Source organism: Perkinsus marinus (assembly GCF_000006405.1).
Source record: "Perkinsus marinus ATCC 50983 genomic scaffold scf_1104296950272, whole genome shotgun sequence".
In the NCBI taxonomy this organism is placed as follows: Eukaryota; Perkinsozoa; order Perkinsida; family Perkinsidae; genus Perkinsus; species Perkinsus marinus.
Window position 1 is genome coordinate 1 of NW_003209678.1, and position 21,848 is coordinate 21,848.

Here is a 21,848-nt window from a genome sequence, read left to right on the forward strand (position 1 = left end):
TGTCCATGGGGCGTGGGGAATAGAATTCGAAATGGTGTTGGAAGGTGAGTGACCACGACAAAGGGTCGTCACTAGCATTCACCTTTCGGCTGCAGCCCAGCGGGAGGACCTGATATTTACCTTGAGCCAGATGGCTACGGTGATATATAAAGGCTGAAATTGCGGTCGTGTTGGTTGCATAAACTTCCTGCGCGCCACTTGGTTCCGAATCCTAACCTGTGCTTCGTATGATCATGGGGTGTACCCGCTGGGTAGCGATTTCCATTACTAGGAGCCTCTCATTAGCTGAAGGGATGGAAAGTGCTTAGAATACTGAGAAGCATAAAGGCAATCCGTACTTGTAACGAGAGAATCCTCGGTCCAAGTGCGAATCAGTGATTCTCACGCGCATTCGATTCCCCCTCGCCGCATTTCTCCCCATCACTTCTGATTGATGACTCGCTTGAGCTGTCGGTATTCACACTCCGATCTGTGCGTCCTCTGTTTCATCCAACTCGTCGTAATACTCATTAGAGACGTTAACTGCGCATGCTCCTAGTCTGAGGTTTCCGCACCTTCAACCCCTCCCAGATGTTCGTCACCACAGTAATCAATCCAATGCTGTACCCAGTTTAAAGGCATCACTCCTTATACATCTCTTGTGAGCTTATTTCCGAAATTGATGGTATGCAAACAATTAGTGGTGATTGGTGACACAAAATAACCGTGAATAGAAAAGGTTATTGGATAACTTTTCTTCACCATTTTCGGGACGGAGTCACCGTTATCTTGTCCTTAACTCATTGCATCTAAAGTAAGGGATTGAGGGAGGATCAACAAGTCAAGCGGGTCAATGTGAGTTTCTGGGTGACACACGGGTGGCCAATTGCACGGCGGTTAATCGGTCATGCTAAATTCTAGCTAGCGACGATTACTCGATTCAATGGAGCTTGGGAGGATCGAACCCACGGTCGGCTGGAGTGCGGAAGTTCCGATGTAGTCTAGCTGGTTAGGATTCGTGGTTTTCACCCACGCGACCGGGGTTCGAGTCCCCGCATCGGAATTCACTCATTAAAGGGTTGAATTTATGGAATCAACTTGACGCATTCTACAATTTCAGTGTTCAGTCAATAGATTCACAGTCAGTCTTGTGAGCGGGAGAGGGAGAAATTACTTTACCGGTTCGCATCATTGGTCTAGTGGTAGAATACAACGTTGCCATCGTTGTGACCCGAGTTCGATTCTCGGATGATGCAGGTTTTCATTGGCCCCTTCCGACCCCTGCCCAATGTTTCCGAGCGCATCACGTTGAACGCGGGGTTTGACTGATCTTCGCCAAGCTAGGCATGCTGGTCGTTTCAGCTGGCTAATGAGTTCACGGCGAACAACCTTGTCCATGGGGCGTGGGGAATAGAATTCGAAATGGTGTTGGAAGGTGAGTGACCACGACAAAGGGTCGTCACTAGCATTCACCTTTCGGCTGCAGCCCAGCGGGAGGACCTGATATTTACCTTGAGCCAGATGGCTACGGTGATATATAAAGGCTGAAATTGCGGTCGTGTTGGTTGCATAAACTTCCTGCGCGCCACTTGGTTCCGAATCCTAACCTGTGCTTCGTATGATCATGGGGTGTACCCGCTGGGTAGCGATTTCCATTACTAGGAGCCTCTCATTAGCTGAAGGGATGGAAAGTGCTTAGAATACTGAGAAGCATAAAGGCAATCCGTACTTGTAACGAGAGAATCCTCGGTCCAAGTGCGAATCAGTGATTCTCACGCGCATTCGATTCCCCCTCGCCGCATTTCTCCCCATCACTTCTGATTGATGACTCGCTTGAGCTGTCGGTATTCACACTCCGATCTGTGCGTCCTCTGTTTCATCCAACTCGTCGTAATACTCATTAGAGACGTTAACTGCGCATGCTCCTAGTCTGAGGTTTCCGCACCTTCAACCCCTCCCAGATGTTCGTCACCACAGTAATCAATCCAATGCTGTACCCAGTTTAAAGGCATCACTCCTTATACATCTCTTGTGAGCTTATTTCCGAAATTGATGGTATGCAAACAATTAGTGGTGATTGGTGACACAAAATAACCGTGAATAGAAAAGGTTATTGGATAACTTTTCTTCACCATTTTCGGGACGGAGTCACCGTTATCTTGTCCTTAACTCATTGCATCTAAAGTAAGGGATTGAGGGAGGATCAACAAGTCAAGCGGGTCAATGTGAGTTTCTGGGTGACACACGGGTGGCCAATTGCACGGCGGTTAATCGGTCATGCTAAATTCTAGCTAGCGACGATTACTCGATTCAATGGAGCTTGGGAGGATCGAACCCACGGTCGGCTGGAGTGCGGAAGTTCCGATGTAGTCTAGCTGGTTAGGATTCGTGGTTTTCACCCACGCGACCGGGGTTCGAGTCCCCGCATCGGAATTCACTCATTAAAGGGTTGAATTTATGGAATCAACTTGACGCATTCTACAATTTCAGTGTTCAGTCAATAGATTCACAGTCAGTCTTGTGAGCGGGAGAGGGAGAAATTACTTTACCGGTTCGCATCATTGGTCTAGTGGTAGAATACAACGTTGCCATCGTTGTGACCCGAGTTCGATTCTCGGATGATGCAGGTTTTCATTGGCCCCTTCCGACCCCTGCCCAATGTTTCCGAGCGCATCACGTTGAACGCGGGGTTTGACTGATCTTCGCCAAGCTAGGCATGCTGGTCGTTTCAGCTGGCTAATGAGTTCACGGCGAACAACCTTGTCCATGGGGCGTGGGGAATAGAATTCGAAAGGGTGTTGAGGATATCTCCGCACCCCTGGTGATTTACCAGTGGTGAATAATAGTACGTAAGCCGATAATTGAGTGGGAAAAAGGGACACAGTATTTAACCTTTCCCCCTGCACGCAACGCCATCCAATTTCCGGTGTTGAATAATAGTCATGCACAACTCAAATGATAGAAGAGTCGCGAACACTCATGTGTAATGCACGACTCTTCCCCAACATTCGCTGAGTAGCCTCGCACTGTTCAGCTAGTCTTCTGATCACCTCATCGACAACATCGTTATTGGGAGGCGAATCCTTTGCCATGATGACACTGTTCGGAGTGGCCTCGGCCGATTCTGTCACACCGCCGTCCAATATCGGAGGCTTTCTCGTCGCCGATCTCTCGGCTTGTAACTCGAGTGTTGCCAGTCTGCTATCAAGCTCGTCGAGACGCGACTCCACTCGCTCCACAAGCTTATCCAACTTTCGATCAACCGAGTTGATTGTCTTCATGAGTCGCTCCGTAGACTCGACCAAAGCGTTCACATCAACAGCCGGATCATTCAAGACAGGTTCACTTCTTGTATCCTCGATTGGAGCGAGACCTCCGACGACGTCGTCTCCTGGATGCTCTTTTCCTTGGTCCAATATGATGCCGCCTACTTTTTGGGTTGGTCTGAGTAAGCAGCTTGTTCCTAACCAGGCAGCCACTGAATCCAATGGCGAGCGCATTTCAACCGTTAATACTCATGCCCGTAGAAACTAGGGTGGGACAGGGTGAAGTTCATTCTTTGGCCGACCCGGAACGAGAGAAACAAATCCCAATTTCTGATGCTCACTGCGAGATTGGCTGCTGTAGATGTCCTCCTAGTTGCTTGTCTAATTTGAGAAGCCCCTCTGCCACTTCAGCTGTCATATCCAACTTTTTCAATAGAAATCCATTCGAGAAGAACTGCTGCAGCGTGATGCAAGGGTTGATATGGAGAACCTCCCGCATAAATTTGTAAACAATCTGAAGCAAGACTTATGAAGTCTTCATCAGGATTGAACTACTCACCTGCATGAACTGCAGATCCGACTTATATGCTCCAAATTGCTCATACTTCTGATGAATGTGGAGGGTTATCCGCGGTGACATCGATAAGAAAAAGTAATGGTATATAATAAGGAGATCCGAAGCCTTGCCTGATGTGACAATTCTTTTCGATGTAGATCAAGAAGAACCATCGAAGATATTACCATTGCTCAGAAGCCTGTCATAGTAAGAACTGTCGGGAGGTTCGTGATGGCATTTGCGGAGTTGCGTTAAGAGCTTCATTGCTGCCAACCGCACGCGATGTTGGGAGTTCTTCAGAACGAGAGCTGGGGTCATAACAATGCGAAACACAGGCAACCACAGTTCTGAATAGAGATAGTTGCGCCGGATCATTAGGATCGACTAATTCGGCGATTACTGGTCGTGTTCTCATCGAAAGTCTTGCACAGAAGGCTTCGATAAAGTCGTTATCATCCCGACGTTTGCCCGCCCACGATGGACGATCCATCGTATATCAGATTGAGGTAACACAGAGCATTATCGACTGAATGCAAAAAAGAGCAAGTATGTAGCGAGAGGGAAATAGCATACTGGCACTGGGTACTGCCGTAAACTGGTGAATTAGTGGAATCAGCCAATCTATGTAGCAGTGTCGGTCGATAGAAATGAAAACGAGCCTATGCATTACCAAACGATCGCAAAATGTAAATAATTACGCTGATGGAGTAGTAGAACTCTTCATGTGAGCTTCGCCGAACTGAAAGTAAAACTGGGATGAGAACTATGGTGGAATGAGTCAGTACTTTCTTGGCGAGGTGCTGCACTCGCTGCTCTGAAGGAACCACATTGTTATGGATAGCGATATCAATTAACTGTGATACGAACCTAATATCGTACTCGCCCCATTTAGAGTGATATCTGATGAAAAAAAAGCTATACTGCATTTGAGTACAAGTGTGAAGTGACCCTACGTGACGAGTCGAGCTTTGCCAACAGCTAGGGCATATTCCGATGCTTCTTCTTCAGTGAAAGCATGTCTGAGCAATACGCAACGATCCGCAGGTGAATATAACCACAAACCCTCGGTAGGAAATGCAACCCAGGGCGCACCTCGCGAAGAGTGCGGGGAACATCCTCCGGCTTTTCGCTTGATCGGGGAAGGGTGGATCGGTGAACTCGTCCAAAACACTCGAGGGATCGACCTAGTAACCGCAAATCACGACTCAGGTCAGCTACGTCGCTCCTGCACCTTTCCACCGTTTAGTTTCCGAGTCTTGAGAAGTAATTTCTGTCTGAGCAAACTACGTTCTTCCCATTCTGGATGCACCCATCGACTACGGGACCGATCACGCTCATAATGCAATCGTGCACTGTAAGCTGCCTGAATAAATACCTTTATCTGAGTGAGAGGGCTGTGACCCCAGGTACCCATTCCTGATTGACATCAACAGCTTTAGCGCGATGTTGGGATGGCCCTGGGATAGGAATACTGTTCTCTGAAACATCTTCCTTAACTATGTCTTCCGAATCATCAGAACAAGGACCGAGGATAGTCGCGTGATGAGCATCTGCGTTGTCGCAAGGCGCCGCGCCACGAGGTGTTCTGAATAGCGAGCTGCAAAGCACAGGTATACCAGTCATCCAAGGGGACTACTCGTCGTCGGTCGCTTGTTGAATCTTTTCGAGTTTGTCAACATCCTCGATCGCAGAGGACACAGTTGCCGATCTCGGTGAAGGCAATGAGGTTGATTGCCCCGAGGGTCTAGGAGTGACCAATCCGAATCAGCAACACTGCTCCACTGAAAATGCCTACTTTATCGCGAAGGCATCAAACAGTGGACCAGCACTCTTATCCGATTGGTCTAAGGAGGAATGGTGGTGTTCACCTCGTAATTTCATGACCCAGTATAGAGCCGAGTTTTGTGCACCCTTCCCTCCAGGAGGGTGCACTTTGGCATCAATAATCTGATCAGTCTCATCGAGGTCACGCGGAGCTCCCTAATACATCACTACCAGTGACGGTTCCATTGGTAGGTCAACAGATTGGATGGTGGCCATAAAAACAGGTAACTATAATATTGACCCCATGGGCGTTGTCGATCCTCAATGCAACAAGCACTCGTTTAGCAAGTATGAGGCCAATGAAGAGACAATCAAGCGTCTTTTCCTGTGATGCTGACTTTAACGGCCTTACTGCTGCGTTTCTTGCTTTTCCCTCCAGCAGTCATCAGATGACGCTTCAGTCGACCTGGGTAGGATCCAGTTGATATGATTAGCATGAAATATGAAGCATCTCACCTTTAACAGTGCCAGGATCCAGTCTCTCCTTGTGAGCAGCTTCAACGTTGGACACTGGTTGAATCCTATACGTCCCTGCTCCCGATAAAGGTTGCGTAGCTGAACAGGCGACGGAGCATTATGATTAAACGAAGACCAATCCACGAGTACCGTACCATCGAGAGCAGCACCCCGATTTGGAATCATTGCATGCCTCCTACTCTGTACCTTCTGTTGTTGTTCAGCTGTTAACCGAGGACCCTGATTGTCCAGCACTTGTACACACAACATTGAGGGTGAACATTACCTTCTGCTTCTGGATGGCTCTTGAAGCTTGCCGCATATCCTCAGCGGTGGCCTTGATATACCTCGATACAGTAGGAGCAAATTCCATACCATCTCACGGCACGGCCAAGTCCTACTTCGATATGTTGCCTCGACTTTCATTCCCTTGGTTCTGGATAAGCTTGAGCCAGTGCTGGATGAGTTGTTCCTCGATAACCTGGGAGGAGATCCTGTTGAAAGCATGTTGATGCTCTGAGTGGACTCACAGTGTTCTCAGTAGTCTCGTCCTTGTGATAGTACATGTCCTTCACTGCCCAGCCAACTCGACTTGTCTTCAAGACATCTAATGTTATATGAGGGAGGAGCTGGTTATTGAGTAACTAAACAATTGAAGCAAGCGTTCGAATTTCGGTGGTCTCCTAGGATAGACTCACATCTAAGAGCGTTCTACGGACATTGTAGTTTGGCAGCGCCCCTTTTGCACCTGCAGTCGCATTAGATTAGCAGTTCCCAATAATAGCACAAGACTCACCAACAAGAGCAAGCCAGTCGGCTATCGCGGAGAGTCCTCCAGCCTCAATGAAAGGCTCTTGCCAAGCCTACCAAACATTTCTGATTAATTGAGATAGCGCATGACTCTACCTGCTTAACAAGAATTCCGCGGATTTTCTCCAGCATCTGTAATTTCGCTAATGCGGGTTGTCCTGACATGGACGTGAACGCTGAAATCGAAGTTCAAAATCAACTAATAGCTACCAGTGGTCAAGGACTCCCGATCCGCGGCCGATACATCATACATACTATTCACCAATGACTCCATTCTCTCGAATCTGAAACGTCGAGTGAAGAGACAAGAATCAATCAGCCAATCTCACTTCTCTCCCGAGTCCATTTCCTTCTTCTTCCTACGCTTCTTGAGACGATCGAGGGCCTTTCACATAAGTTGCTACACATAACACCAACCATCACACATCCTACAGGTTGCAGCAGCTTGCTCTCTCGAGGCTTCTTTTCAAGGCTGTGGCCCATTTCTCCATCCTCGCCCTCAGATTCTTCCGATGATGAGGAACTGCTACTGCCCGAGATCTCACCAGATGGTGAACCTACGTATATTCGTAAGAACAAAACCTTTCGGAATTAAATGTGATACCCTCAGCATCTCCACGTGGCTGACCGCCTGTAGACACGTCCGATTCATCGTCGAGCACGCCCTTCCTCAGTCGTGTTTCTTTACCCTCTTGTGGGGGTTTGGTCACCTGGGTTTGTGCTATAGGAAGGTCATCAAGATTTTCGCCGAAGAGCTCATTCCAATTCTCGTCGGACATTCGGAAAGGGTCGGGACACAACTGGACTTGACAAGGATAGGCATATGCTCATATGGGCATACCATGAGGACCGACGCATCCGCGGGGATGCTCGAGAGGACGATCAGAAGTAGGAACCAAACACACACGGAGCGAAGTAATCTTTCAAAGTTTATAATTAAGAATCAGAGTCGTTGAGGAACATGCGGATGATCATTCACGAGTGTAGAGATATATTGCAACACTGGAGCAGTCATCGGGCACGAGACACATCTGCACACCCATCAGAGCACGTTTGCCATTGTTCACTGAGCGGACTTACTACAATCGGCCAGTCAGAGAGCAGATCGAAACCGTTCTTGTAACGGATGGCCTCCCAAACCTCCAGCCCCCAGGGGAATCTATGATTACTCATGAAGAACCGGCAATGCACGAAATGGCGGATGAGACCACCCGGTGGCTTACAGTGTCGCAACTATCCTCTACGGACTCTACCCTCGGCAAGAGTGAAGGAATACTCAAATCCACCTATGGAATGCTTCGACAGAAGACCTATGTATACAGCTCATATAGTACTATTAGGCTGCCTTCGACTCGTGCGATGATCCCTTGCCCTCCTCTGAGGAAGAGAAAAAAGTCTACTCGAACAAACGAATGACCTGCCTACTCAGGAGTGACTCCCAAGGGGAGGCTCAACAATTCCTCACTGAGATCAAGATCAGGGGAACTGGAGTACAATAGACTAGTCAGTTGTGGCGTACGCCAAGTCCTTACTCTTCTAGAGCGAGTATGGATTCACCATCGGCTACGGGATGTTCTGGGGTAGAAGTCACTGAGTCGAGGAGGGATAGCTCTACGAGAGCTGAACCATCACCCGATGGTGGGGAGCATGCAGTGCTCCGATCAGGACTAACTCCCGTGTCAACATTCTGACCTGAGGAGATAAACCTGAGACGTATACCCTACTCCCCATCCTTCATACACCATGACTCTTCGATGGCATCAACCTCAGGGCTCCATCCCATCCCAGGAAGATCAATCGATACCTGGACAAATCGAGAGATGCCGCAACATCTCCCGAATCACTCTACGCGATACCTCCCCGCGGGCTAGCTCATCTCTGTGTCCTGTACGATGCAGTGACGATGCCAGCATGAAATCAATGGGCGGAGTTACTAATATGGAGAAACAAAGACGAATAACGTAGGTGCATGCAGATCACATACAATCCGTAATCCCATCGGTTGTCCCTGTTCGTCTCCTTTTGCCGGGGGCTATCTCCGCATTATGTGATGGAGGGGCCCAAGGGCTCTCTCCTTCCATGCAGGACATACCAGGAGTACCATCCAATGTAGTCGGATCTCTGTGCACGGAGGGACTGCGCAAAAATATATAGATGAGTGTAATACAGCTGTAGCTCGCACTCGGTCGGATCTCCACCTTTTGGTAGTAGACAAAGCATCTCGGCCTCCTGTATGCCCTTGCGTGGTGGAGTTATGTTGGTTCGTGCGATACCGGTAGCACAATGTTCATCAGCTGCTAGTTGACCAGTTGGAAATGGCGTCGGACTGGGTGATGGACCTGTGCATACGAGAACAGCAAAAGAATGTTGATATCCGAGCGGCCCCATAGAGAAGTTGTTCCCACAACAAAGCACTACTCATCTCGCCCTTCCTCATCATCGATGACTCTGAATTGATCGACGCCCTTCTCTGGTACCCTTGAGACTTCCTCTTATTTCGACGAATCGTTGAGTACCTAAGAGTAGAGACATCAACTATGAAGCCACTCAATCGATAGCAGTGAGCGTAACTCCATAAATGATACGGTCTGTATTCTGAAAACACGAATGACCTATCAACCGACGTGATTCTCACCACAGATTCTTTATCGCATTGTCTGTGCGTCCTGGTAGGAGCTTAGCTATTTCCGCCCATCGGTTACCAAAGCGATTGTGGGCTTCAAAGATGATACGATGTTCTTCCTCGGTCCAGGGCCTCTTATCGACCTGATAGGAGGCCAACAAATGAGAAATAAAACACTGTCCAGCCTACCTTTGGATCAAGATGGTTATGCCAACGCTCCCTGCACTGCTTTGCGGTCCTAGTTATAGTATTCTTATGGAGTCTGGTTAGTGCCTCAGCGATGAGAGTCCAATTCTTCGTTCCATTCGAAGCCACAGCTTGTCTGACATTGAGCGATTCCAGTAACATGCAATCAGCTCCCACCTGATGAGTTCATCCTCTTCCTCAAGCCACTGCCGCCTCTCGCTATTCGCCAGTACTCCTCCAGACTTGGCAGCATCAGCTCGAGCCCCACTGGAAAGAACAGAATCGGACGAGGGTTGCGGGGAGCTGGTTGGAGGATCTTGCAAAACTGAAGCAGATGCCGATCACTCCAACTGTGATACTTAGATCGTAGTCACCCGCGGTAGCGAGGAATGTAGACCACGAAGTATTTGTTGCGTCATGGTCTGTCGTTGAAGAGGAGGATGATGAGAGTATGTTTGAGATGGCCTCGTCTAGGGCCTGGTCCAATGCAGCAGTGGTTGGTAACGCTTGAGTGGGGTCAACAAAATCTTTGCAGTTCATAAAAACAACCGAAAAACTATCATATCACATCAACATCCCGAAACGCAGCATAAAGGAAGCCACTCATATCGACCAGATAGGATGAGCACGAATGGACAGCTGACACGTGTTGCACAAGGATGGTGCTGACACGACTTCCCTCCCTCGATTAGCAAAGTACTACGACACAAGACGAGTAACTCATCGTGATCATATGGATGAGTAAATATGCAGCATCCACCTCGGCGTCTACCGTCAATCTTCCTCGTCCTTATTGGGCGGAGCATGATCATGCTCTGGTGAACGCCACAGACGATAATCTTCCGGCCACATCAGAGGGAACATTCCTGTGATAACGAGGTTTATCAAAGAGACTACCCACTGGTCACTGGTCTCACCCAGAAAACAACCGATGAGTACCCCGACAACATTCCCAGCTGTCTTTGTGAGAGCTACAGAATGCAACATACGTTGTGCCTTGGTTAAATTAGGGTCAGGAAGACCCATTCTCTGCAATAGAGAGATGTGTATCAGTAAGAGAGTACATATGTAGGTAATACATGAGTGAAAGCTTCGACTGTGCTCCCCAGCCATATCCCTGATACATCCCCGATGGAATTACCCAAAGCTGCAGCTGCCAGAGTAGTAATACCAAGTGCGGCACCTAGAAATACCCAATAGAAGATACTACGAAGGATCATCACTTGCTTATCACCTAGCTTTGCATCTATGAAGTCACCTGCGACCAACATGATACTGTTGTCCAAGAAACCGAAACCAACAAAAGGGATGGCTGCTGTTAGGAAAGTTTGCCGTAGTTGCCAGCTTAGAAGAGAGTCCTCAGAAAGCTAATTGCGATAGTAGTTGTTCAGACTACAATGTCGGCCGTGGAGCATGCATCTCGCCATCAGCTTCTACTGATTGAAATGAAGATGTACTCGGAGCCTCTCTCCCAACGTGCGCCATTCTATACAATGAATCATACGTAAACCATACAACCAGTCATACGAATTACTTCCTGGTTGAATTTTCTAATTCCGCATCACAAGCTGAGTCCTCGAGAATGTCTGGAGAGAGCTGATCCATTTCCTCTTGTATGCATCGCAATGCATCCTCCATAGCCGAGTTAGCTGCTAATTTATCATGCAGATCTTCTCGAGCTGCTATCCTCTGCAAGATGCTCAGTCTCTTCAATCGACCACTCTCCCGATCTGCCAAGGAGCTGTTGGCGAAGCGAGTCGTTCTCATAGCACTTACTAGAAGATGTGAAGTACCGCAAACCGACACCTCTAACTCTCGTGACTAGCCGCATCGTTGACTGTGGTGCAAATACAAACATAGTAAGGAAGGTCCTGTGGGAAGGACTTTCACTAGTCAGTAACCCAAACCACCGGCGATCGTGAGAAGCAACCCATTGTACGAGGTTCAGACATCCAAAGCATCACCGTAATGGAAGCCATCTCAAGTCAGAGGAGAGTTAGTGCTCGCATCCGCTTTCTCCTCTCTGTCGTTCGAGCCCTTCCCACAACCACCCGAGTTGTCCCGCTGAAGTAGGAGGGAAAGTGACCTAAAGCCGAAGCTTTGAAACATGATACACCCATACTACGGAAAAGCACTTCAAGTCTTTCGCCTGCCTCGGCCGTTTCCGTTCCCTTGAAGCTTCGCTATCTGATGAGGATGAATCCTGTGATGAAGATGATGATAAAGAGGACGACGAAGTTGACGATGAGGACGAGGATAATGATGATGCCGAGGCGCTCCGATGTCGACGACCTGAATGAGACCATCGATTGATCTACCATGGGGCCAAATAATATTCCCACCGCTATGCCGAGATGCTTTCGATGAGACCTTCTTCGGTTTAGGGCTGGATCCCACGCCTTGATCTTTCGTAAGGTCCAATACCTCCAGAGTAATATCAGCCTGAGATCGGACTGCACACTCCGCTCAGCATCAAGACTACAGTAACTAACCTTCGATGAAGGCTCCATAGTCTTGGCGCGCTCTACGGTCTTCAAGCGACATATCACACACTTGCCGTCATCGTAAACTCTCTTTGTGCAATCAGTACAAAACCTAATAGCAGATGAATATGCTCCATAATGTGCATAGGACTAGGGATACTACACATGCCCACAGGGAGACACTGCAGTCGTAACGCTAGCTCGGCTGCAACGCACGCAGAGCGAGTATTGTGTCGCTTCTCTTCCTCTAGCACGGAGACTGGACCTGATCGTATGCCTGCTCATCCTAATCTCTGTTGATACTCTCCTCAATACATTTCGTTTTGCAGAGCATTGATGTGGTCCGTATCGATCTCTTTGACCGCTCCCGCGAACCTTTCAGACACGCTATGAACTATTCCCTCATAGGCTGCCACCAGCTTCCGTAGTATCTACTACGCTACTGTTACACTAATCAGGATCATCACCATCTACATCTGCCTCTCGAGTGGCGATTTCCAGTTTCCTTTCGTCCCGAGCCATAGTAATCTGAAGATAGAACATGCAATGTATACATTCAGTCAGAAGAATTCAAGCACATAAATGAGGAGAACCAAAGAGGGGTTAAATCGCATAGGGCTACCATCATCTACCTGGGTTTGTCCGAAGCGGAAAGATCGATCGACAAACATGTCCTTCAACCGATTAATGGTAGCACTCAAGGTTGCAATAGCTTTCCGATGTGCTTCAGCATCTAAGGAGATAGACATTGTAGGTCGGCGAACATTAAATTACTTCGATTACCATTCTGCTCATCAGTTCCACGGCTGTGCAAAGCCAAAGCCTGGGAAGCAGCCTGATCCGCTTCAACTCGATCGAAGTAGCTGAAATCTGGCTTGATGAGATACATCTGTCGCTGGATGCCTGTACCCTTCACCTTGAAACTACAGTCGAAGTGTTTACATATTTGACGTATCTGAGGACGGATTCATCCGTGAAACCAATTGTTGCCATGTATCAACAAAAAACCTCTCGACAGCCGAATATATACTCTCAACAGGGCGTGGGATTCGCGACGTAACAGTTGCTGCTCCCTGGCGCTATCTGGTGTGAATTTCCCCTCAATTACCACGTCCCTCTCCGCCGAGTTGACCGTCTTAGGAAGAGCTTTGGAGTCCTTCCCTGATTCTAAGAAGCTCTCCACCTCTCGCCACCATGTAGTTTGCCGTAAGAAGTGCAGGGGCTTCTGACCGGACATGAACAACAATCAACTGATGGATGATGACCACTCATTTAGCATTGCTGAATCAGCGAGCCACTCAGGCGCTTCGAGCGTCAATCTCCAGGACACCGGTGCGACACACGTCCTAGTCGGACATGAGCTAACTCGGCTAGATCCGAGGACATTTGATTCGTTCTGCTCATCTCGGGAATGCATGCTGGCTTATACATAGCATAGCCCGGCAGCACGTTTGACGGTTCGACCCCATCTAAACAAGGGGAGGAGTCGAGACAGCTCGGGAGAGGCCGTATACTCTGCGAAGAAGCACGTGTAATATCTGGAGTAACAGTGTCAGCATGAGAGAGACTCTTCCGTCGCCAGTTGAGCAAACTTGATGATGCATAAGCTACCGTTCGCTCTGATAGAGTGTGTTGGACTCCCAAATGATTACCATAGTTCCCAATGAGATTAGGTGATGGTACCAATTGCGATCGTGGAGGAACCCCGGGAGAAACTGTCGAGTTAGCCCCCAGTTTGATTTCGGATTTCCCTCCGGTGACGTTGATACCAACAATGATGTCCTGGTAGCAAAAGTCTCCAACAGGGAAAGTACACGTAAGTAGGTCAGGTTTGCCCCGCTGGATTTAGCTGTAGCGTTCATCTCGAAGTCGTCTGAATTAACGCTCTCAGCCTCTGCATCGATGCCATGACTGTTGGGTGCTCGTCGCGGCTGAGGCAGGAACACGCGTCCTTTCCGTAGTGCACCGAATGCTACGCGGGTGGCCCCACGAAGAGATAGCCGTGCCAACTTGCTGGTCGAAGAAGGAGAATCTTCACCCATAATATCGCAAATACTATTCCAGGAGATTCAGCTACTGACCGTATCACCTTGGCTCACGCAGCACACGATCCCCTTGCTCGACTCCCTCACGCATATCCTCACACACAGCCAACTACTAGCACCATAGATGACACTGTATGCAAAAGCTACCATAGGTTACCCAGTACATATTGATCCGAACCAGCAGGTCCAAATTCGCTCACCCTGCCGAGAGGGACCATAGTGTGACTGTTACTCACAAGATGATATTCCCTGAGATCCAAAGCTCCTGCAGCACTCTGCCGATTGACCGTGGTCGAAGCCTCATAAATGAGTTGGAACGATCCGTCCATTGATAAATACACTAACACAACCCAGCACAGTTCGAGAAAATCACACATGTTCATAAATATAACCAGGTTCACCGCTGACGGAGTTGCTCGGTATCCACTATCTGGCTATCCTCTATTATTGCCTTCAGCTTTACTTTCTCGTCCTCAGTGAGCTGAACTAGAGGAGCACGGCACGGCCCTCCATGTAAGCCGACAGTGTCCATCGCGTACTAAGTGCGAGGCCACTACTATCTCGAGAAAGGTCACCCTAGTACCTTCAATCCTGGCACTCCGAATTGCGAAGTGACAGCAGTGTTTATCTCAACTGCGCGAAGCTGGTGTGTCATAGCAGCAGTAAAGTCGCCATTATCGAAGGCCTCTTGCTGACCAGAACGATATTCACCACAATCCTATGACCCATCGATTACACTACAATATCACAGCAGAGCTGTGGTGCAATATTTGCCAGAGCGCATACTCCACCAACAGCACCGATAGCCAAAGCAGGGAGGAGAAAGCCAGCACTACCGGCTAGCAGACTGAACTCCGCCTTATCGGTCCCTGTAAGAGTCTATCACGGCAGAAACGTATCCCAACCTACGTCTGCGAACTGTTGCCATCTTGACAACATTGCCACTGGAGTCCTTCAACCCAATGATGTTCTTATGCTTGGCCAATCTGCAAATAGCCGATACTGGCAAGTCCACCCCAGTATTAGCCGGCATGTTGTATCTAACGTCCACTACTGAGCATGTTATGGATGGCTAGTATTGTCTACAGTATAACCGGGATAGGGCTGGCATCAGCGATCGCAGTATAGTGTAACACCATTGCCTCGTCCGACATCTGTGCCTTATAACAACTCGGAGTGAGCACGAGTGCCTACGTGTCAATGGCCAAACCCATACCCTCTTTTGGGGGCTCTACCGCATCAGCTCCGCCCGCCGCTACTCGTTTGATGAGGTCAATAGTAGCAGCTGTCGAGCCTGCCTCCGTTCCTACAATTAACTGCCACTCTGCAGGCATGTGTTTACGAACAACTTCGACCTGATGTACCTAGGGTATACTTATCAGCTTAGGGTCTGTCACCCATGCTCCCACTCGTTCGTCAGGTGTCAACAATACATATTCGCCATTGCTCCCTTGACACACGATACCAGATAATCCAGTCGTAGATGCCCAGCGCCTGCAAGAGCCAGTACAGTACTCCTATTCGGGTACTGCAATGACTACTGAATATTGAATATCATCTTCTCGTCATCTGGACTACCATCATCACCGAATGGTGTTGCAATGGGAGGATAAACTCCTCTCAAAGTAGCCACTGTCACTGCGGGCATGGATCAAAGAGTTGCAGATATACGTCAAAGAGAAAACTCGACACACCAAACCTGATTCTACCACAAGAACTCCTTCACGATAGTACACAAGTCCTACAAGGGTCCACGCAGATGGTAAGAAGTTCCTCCTAGGCACTCAAGGAACGATTGATTGTCATTCGCATAACACAACACGAACCACTTTAGCTGTGAGATTCCGCTATCCCAATAAGATAAATGTTCCAGAACACTTTGACGATGTCAGAGCTACCATAGATACGATAACGATTGCGACTTATTCCTGGCCAGAATGTTGTCGTGAGTGATGATATCGTATACAACAACCAATGACAACTTCATGTAGCACAATGTGTACTACTCATGCCTTCAGCTTGGCATCGACATATCTATCCCAACACTTCCGGCCTAATAATAGGAAATACTCAGTCCACTGATCGGAGAAGGACCTACTGCAAAACTCATCCATCTTCGTCGTTTGCTTAGGAGCTGGTCTAGAATGCTGCTGCCTTATGCTGCTATCTTGGCTACCGGATCCATACCTGACAATAACAAGTAAGCCGAGGGCATCCGTGACATCATCGACTTACAGGACTGTATTAACAGCTGAGCATGTGGTACCACACATAGCGCATTGGGCCTTCTTATTCACTGTAGGGGCTGTCTTGGTTTGATCCTTCAATACCTAGGTAGAATAACATAAGACCTCATCCTCTATGAACTGGAGCGTACCCATCTAGGGAACCATCCTTCTTTCTTCCCACCCTGGCCCACAACAGTACCCAAAGTCCATCCATTGATTGTTTGATGAGATATCCCTCCCCTGATCTGAGACACAGGAGAATTCAACCCTACCAAAACAATTCCAGCTTCCTCTTCCTTATTACCGATATTATATCGCCAATCATAATGGATAGCTCGTTCGGCCTGTCATTAGAATCGTAGGCCCTCCGGGCAATGTAGGTCGAAGCGATGCTAGGGGCGTTATGTTGCATCTTGCCACCTCCGGCATGAGCAGAACTGGGGCGACTTTGTCGAGCACTGGGTGATGTTACCACACCAGCTGAGAGTACATGATAGCTGTCCCTGTTGCCCAGTCGGCTTACCTTCGGTCACAGCGTATCCCATACCTTCCCGAATAGTTTTGCATCTAACATTCACAAAATATGAAACATTGCCATACGATATGCCGACCTGTTATCGGGGACCCAACCCAATCTAGAACCATCACCAGATACACACAGATTCCATCCAGCACGGGCTCTACGCTGCCACACTACTACGACCTCGCCTTCTGATACCTGCGTTCTTCAAGCATCAACTCAGGTATAGATGAACCCACACTGCCTACCGGTAGGAATTGATCTAGACTATCGCTTCCGATCATGATCGTGTGAGGATCGAAATCACGTATGATGGATGCTCTCTCGGCCAACACTGTTGGCATCTTAGCAGCAGCTTCAGCGGCAGCAGAACCTATCAGTTGACGTAGTGTGGGGGACTATGAAGGAAATACTGTATCCCACCTTGAACTTCTCTATCAGCATTGGCTATAGGCTGAGCTCCCGAAGGCACGAGACCTTCAGACTCGACGTATTCATCCAACCGCTTGAGGCAATACGCAGGAAACCACCCTTCGGAGCTCGAACGGGTTATGTTGCTGAACGATAACCAGGTCTCGTCAATGGGAGTATCCTCAGTACGAACGTAGCGTACCGCACTTCTACTTACGTCCCGTGAACCCACAGACCATTCTCGCTCTTGTCGTCAACTGAAACTTGATCATGGACCCCCACGGATATGACATGGCCTGAACATTGATCGCTCAGTGAGGTGAACAACATCGATTTTAAAGCCCTACTACCTCCTAGTTCCTGACTATTGGCCTTAGCCCCTTCGAACGGTATCATAACAGTATGGATCTTGGCTGTTTGGCACTGCCCTTCGTGTTCCGACTCCTACAACAACAGCAGTTCGATGAGAAAATCTGGATACCATTACCTCGTCACTGCCGGCTTTATCAGTCTGAGTATGGAAGCCGGGTTGGGTGGTGTTGGGAGCTATCACGACTCCTGACTTACACGCTCTGCATTCTTTAGCATGTGCTTGATATCTGACGAATCGTATCCACACTATATACAAACCAGAGATATATGTTACGTAGAATAGGTTCCTGTCCAGTGACAACTACCAGTGGGATCAAAGTCTGGGTCATAATGGCACTCTGAAACACGGAAGAAAATGGACCCATTTTTGTCGATGAAGGAGAGACCCCGTTACTTATTTTCAAACTAGAGAGCATCTTCCATATAGACTGACACTCTGGTCGCTGGGGATCCTAGAGCAAGAAAAGAAAATGCGAACGATACTGAGTTGGGTGTAGTACTGGTGGGTTGATAGAAAATATCTCCTTCTTATCATTGAGGGGAGTCTTGCAGACCGGGCACGGAACATTTCGTGCTTGGCCGGCAGTCCTGGCCACTTGGACCCAACTTCGGAAGGTAGGTTGAATTTGGCTCCATTCTTCAAGACAATCCCCACAGAACATATGTGAGCACTTTGTGATCTTGGGATGGCAGCCAACAATGTAGGTATGGCAGATCTTGCAGACGAACTCTTCTGACTCCGGAGTAGGATTGAGCAATTGATCAGTATCAATCTTTATCTCATCAAGAGGTAGCTTATGGATTGGATCGTCAAGAGTATGGCTAGAGTCTTCCAGATCCGAGCCTAACATCATCACACAACGTCACTGACGAAACACCCACTAATAGCCCGCTCTGAAATACAAGGATTTCAACAGCAACATTAGATGCCCCGACTACTAGCGATTCCACCGAAATACAGAGATTTCGTAGCTATATGATTCCGAGCAGAATACGGAAGAAGGAGAGCGATATTACTTTCGACCGCCTGTGGGCTATGAGCCGTTCCTGATGCTGATCCATGAAGAGCAGCTGAATCTTGTCTTGATACTGTTGACGACTGTCTGCCAACGCTACGCTTGCCAGTGCCTCGAGAGGTCATGGTTACGATGATGGGAATAGTCACTCGAAAGCGAAATGTTCAACACTGAAGGAACTTAACATCACGCACTAGACTCGAATAACCTTACGATGAAATGAAGTAAAAAGTTCACTCATCCAAAATTTCCAAATCATCTAGAGAGGAATGCTAATGCAGTTCGATAATAACATATACTTTTCAGTCCCTTATGGTCGAATACAGAGCATAACACGCTTGATAAACCCCAGCAAGCGGCTCATAAGCAACGACCCCGACTCAACACGATCTATAGGTATAAAACTGTTATCATGGAGCTATGGAGCAAATGTGTGACCATAGCCGCCCGTCGATTTGCATGCTTCACGATCCGTCACTCTTGCTGAGATGAGAGGCCTCCAACGAGTTGTGAGATCCACCTGAAGAGCGAATGCACAACTCACGAGCATATCCTCGTCCCACCACCGTATTGTTGAGATAATATCTGTTCCAAGGGTAGAGGCCAATGTACCGGTGGGGGCTCCAGACATACTACACCCTGCTTGTTCCAAAAGGAGGCACCATACGAAACATAAAGCTCTTCACCAGGGAATATGTACCTACAAGAACTAACAATTCTCCATCCTGGACAGACTGTGTTTGACCTTGTAGCACGAACCACAACTGCCTTCATAGCTGTTGGGACACCCTTAGATCTTCCGAGTGAGCCTCCATTGGTAGTCACATCAACAATGTGGAACTCACAGTTATTGAATGTGGTACCTTTACCCCCCATATTGAGCATTTGACCCACATACATCCCTTGCATAAGACAACTGTGCATACCATCCAAATAGGATAACTTCTGCATAAGTGGAATACAGTGAGTAGATAACTCGCCGCCACCCTCATCCTTCATGAATGCTCGCTGTGCTTCACTGAACATGTGTCCCCAGTAAAGGCTCACAAGCTCATGACGGAAAAAAGGTTTCTCTGCATACACTCCACGCCCACCAAAGGGTATTCGTGACTTGCGTATAGAGATAGCATGCGTGTCACCCACACGGAAAGCACTCGATTTGAGCAAGCCCATGCTATATGCCGTACCATTGACGAATATACAGTTGTCGGGGAACTGATCTCCTGGATAGGGTCTCTCCGCTCGTGGTTGCTCATACGCTTCCTCTAGCGATGAGTCCAACACCATGAACTTACCATACCACTCCGCTTGCTGTCGATACGGCTCCAACCCTCGAGCTTCTGCCTTGTCGAGATGGACGAAGTAAACCGCCGTGTACGTAACAATCTCCCGACCACCACCACCCCGAGTAGACGGCTGTTGACGGGTCCACCGTTCGATGTCTGCTTTGGTGGGAGCACAGTCCGATACCTCAGCCAATTGCCTATCATCATCGACCCATCGTATGAAAAACCGAGCTTCCCAATCTATATAGTCTATCAAAACTAACTCGGACTCAGCAACGACTATAACCTTCCGCGCAAGGTACTCCTCTTTGAATTCATTATACTCTGGCTCGAGTGTTACAGGGGAACTCTGAGATATCGTGTTCCCCAACGACGACGCCGCTTCAGAATCATAACAACTTGGCCAAGACTTGGTGGGTAAATTGACTTGAGTAAATGGTGAATCACTGGCTGGCTTGCTAGTCCTCAGTGAGGCCGCCCTCCGGCGCACAGGTGGAGATATACTAGGCTTCTGAAAGGGGAAAGCAATGAAGGATGACAACTGAAAACCTCCCCAAAGATTACCTCATCAATTTGCTCAGCTGTTGAAGTTGTGTAACGCGAACTCATGCACAAGACTCACTTTAAATGGTAAATGATAAATAAGCGCTGTCGAGATCATTCCCACATCCCGACCAACTAGTAAGCTCAAGAGCACCGTGTAGGCATTATACTGTTGAAAATTAGTAGTTACAAATTCGCACTATCATGCCATAATGAACGCGTGTAACACATGCTTCGTGGTGGTCACAAAGCTTGTGCGGGATTCCGAAATATTCATGTAGCATACATCACAACAAAGATTACGAGGATATGAATAGATACGATCAAACTATATGGTGAACATTGGGCTGATGCCTTAGAGGTAGATGCCAGATAAGTGACTTCCCTTCCACAGGGCTAGCTCGGAAACTCGCATTCTCCAACTCTTCTTCGCCTGGAATTGAGTTCCCGTACTTGTAGTACTCACCTGAGACTTGTGATGCTACTAGGAGATTGAATTCTCCCCATCATGGGTATATGACCTCACCGTACACAGGAACCTGTGTGATAACCATACAACTTCCTACCTCCTCACCACCTCCTCTTACCTAGAAAGCTGGTGGATGCCTACTGAAGCATCTATCTACTACATCTAGACGTCATCTGCTCTTTTTGGACCTACCTCATTGTGAACACTGCTAACCACGAGCTGTTCAGTCGAATGGCCCATCGAGCGTGTTTTAAAAGGTCACGAATACCATTCGCACCTTATACCCTTCTCTACGGAGTCACACGATGAGTACTGTCTTTCGAATGAGCCTCTCCACAGATAGCCTGATATGAGCTAAGGCGGTGACGCCTCACACGCTTAAGGTTACTATTGAGAGGTTCTTCACAACTACCCGGGTGGCGGACAATGGCAAGCGCACGCCGCTAATTGGCCATCCGTGGTATGTACTACTACCGTCCCCCGAAAGTCTCACAATGCGCAACCCTGTCAGTAGGGTTATGAATCTACAGTGATGTACTCAGAGGGCTCACTAGAAACACTACCAATACCCTCGTAGACTCTAGATATAACGAGGACAGCAGCCTCGGTTACCATTTTGATGCTGACTTTGTCATCGCTACTGATGAGAGCTCTGTTTAGCCATCCTACTCCCATCCTTCTTTAACAAAATCAAGGCGCGCGCGACTTCATTGAGATAAATCTTGATATCTTACAATATTGCTGTGGGCCTACGTCTTGGCGACTCGGGCGGGGT

General features: G+C 48.3%; 7 protein-coding genes and 4 non-coding genes across 11 annotated transcripts; 4 read left to right on the forward strand and 7 right to left on the reverse strand.

Moving 5' to 3' along the window:
- Window positions 1-969: 969 nt before the first annotated feature.
- Window positions 970-1,042, forward strand: Pmar_PMAR007027. Its single transcript has one exon. It is a non-coding gene; the product is annotated as a tRNA-Glu (tRNA).
- A 122-nt stretch (window positions 1,043-1,164) lies between these two features.
- On the forward strand, window positions 1,165-1,235 carry Pmar_PMAR007028. The gene has a single exon. It is a non-coding gene; the product is annotated as a tRNA-Gly (tRNA).
- A 1,104-nt stretch (window positions 1,236-2,339) lies between these two features.
- Window positions 2,340-2,412, forward strand: Pmar_PMAR007029. Its single transcript has one exon. It is a non-coding gene; the product is annotated as a tRNA-Glu (tRNA).
- A 122-nt stretch (window positions 2,413-2,534) lies between these two features.
- On the forward strand, window positions 2,535-2,605 carry Pmar_PMAR007030. The gene has a single exon. It is a non-coding gene; the product is annotated as a tRNA-Gly (tRNA).
- A 1,890-nt stretch (window positions 2,606-4,495) lies between these two features.
- Pmar_PMAR007031 (Transcription factor iws-1, putative) lies at window positions 4,496-7,670 on the reverse strand (the record flags this gene model as incomplete). The annotated part of the gene is made up of 22 exons (XM_002778194.1): window positions 4,496-4,540; window positions 4,587-4,701; window positions 4,755-4,820; window positions 4,894-4,985; window positions 5,033-5,164; window positions 5,212-5,386; window positions 5,438-5,545; window positions 5,597-5,645; window positions 5,670-5,781; window positions 5,964-6,031; window positions 6,082-6,180; window positions 6,237-6,321; window positions 6,368-6,428; window positions 6,483-6,562; window positions 6,612-6,725; window positions 6,780-6,829; window positions 6,878-6,944; window positions 6,988-7,049; window positions 7,102-7,175; window positions 7,221-7,276; window positions 7,324-7,448; window positions 7,496-7,670. The coding sequence occupies 22 exons, from the start codon at window positions 7,668-7,670 to the stop codon at window positions 4,496-4,498; spliced, it is 2,010 nt and encodes a 669-aa protein (XP_002778240.1).
- Window positions 7,671-9,522: 1,852 nt separating this feature from the next.
- On the reverse strand, window positions 9,523-10,240 carry Pmar_PMAR007032 (myb, putative; the record flags this gene model as incomplete). The annotated part of the gene is made up of 4 exons (XM_002778195.1): window positions 9,523-9,657; window positions 9,704-9,836; window positions 9,878-9,967; window positions 10,101-10,240. The coding sequence occupies 4 exons, from the start codon at window positions 10,238-10,240 to the stop codon at window positions 9,523-9,525; spliced, it is 498 nt and encodes a 165-aa protein (XP_002778241.1).
- A 234-nt stretch (window positions 10,241-10,474) lies between these two features.
- Window positions 10,475-10,971, reverse strand: Pmar_PMAR007033 (conserved hypothetical protein; the record flags this gene model as incomplete). The annotated part of the gene is made up of 4 exons (XM_002778196.1): window positions 10,475-10,566; window positions 10,618-10,729; window positions 10,780-10,883; window positions 10,935-10,971. 4 exons carry the CDS (start codon window positions 10,969-10,971, stop codon window positions 10,475-10,477), a joined length of 345 nt encoding a protein of 114 aa, XP_002778242.1.
- A 259-nt stretch (window positions 10,972-11,230) lies between these two features.
- Pmar_PMAR007034 (hypothetical protein) lies at window positions 11,231-11,531 on the reverse strand (the record flags this gene model as incomplete). Its single annotated transcript, XM_002778197.1, has 2 exons — window positions 11,231-11,430; window positions 11,477-11,531. The coding sequence occupies 2 exons, from the start codon at window positions 11,529-11,531 to the stop codon at window positions 11,231-11,233; spliced, it is 255 nt and encodes an 84-aa protein (XP_002778243.1).
- A 149-nt stretch (window positions 11,532-11,680) lies between these two features.
- Pmar_PMAR007035 (hypothetical protein) lies at window positions 11,681-13,420 on the reverse strand (the record flags this gene model as incomplete). Its single annotated transcript, XM_002778198.1, has 9 exons — window positions 11,681-11,786; window positions 11,836-11,887; window positions 12,043-12,142; window positions 12,193-12,295; window positions 12,499-12,614; window positions 12,658-12,711; window positions 12,816-12,916; window positions 12,967-13,138; window positions 13,292-13,420. The coding sequence occupies 9 exons, from the start codon at window positions 13,418-13,420 to the stop codon at window positions 11,681-11,683; spliced, it is 933 nt and encodes a 310-aa protein (XP_002778244.1).
- A 1,169-nt stretch (window positions 13,421-14,589) lies between these two features.
- Window positions 14,590-15,876, reverse strand: Pmar_PMAR007036 (Dihydrodipicolinate synthase, putative; the record flags this gene model as incomplete). Its single annotated transcript, XM_002778199.1, has 8 exons — window positions 14,590-14,766; window positions 14,812-14,919; window positions 14,970-15,097; window positions 15,138-15,268; window positions 15,315-15,418; window positions 15,464-15,592; window positions 15,638-15,722; window positions 15,770-15,876. The coding sequence occupies 8 exons, from the start codon at window positions 15,874-15,876 to the stop codon at window positions 14,626-14,628; spliced, it is 933 nt and encodes a 310-aa protein (XP_002778245.1). The 3' UTR covers window positions 14,590-14,625.
- A 231-nt stretch (window positions 15,877-16,107) lies between these two features.
- On the reverse strand, window positions 16,108-19,726 carry Pmar_PMAR007037 (hypothetical protein; the record flags this gene model as incomplete). The annotated part of the gene is made up of 18 exons (XM_002778200.1): window positions 16,108-16,281; window positions 16,327-16,415; window positions 16,464-16,558; window positions 16,606-16,701; window positions 16,761-16,936; window positions 16,980-17,023; window positions 17,068-17,174; window positions 17,225-17,349; window positions 17,400-17,533; window positions 17,605-17,683; window positions 17,738-17,831; window positions 17,875-17,986; window positions 18,034-18,097; window positions 18,154-18,211; window positions 18,260-18,603; window positions 19,214-19,295; window positions 19,388-19,475; window positions 19,521-19,726. 18 exons carry the CDS (start codon window positions 19,724-19,726, stop codon window positions 16,235-16,237), a joined length of 2,040 nt encoding a protein of 679 aa, XP_002778246.1. The 3' UTR covers window positions 16,108-16,234.
- Window positions 19,727-21,848: the final 2,122 nt, after the last annotated feature.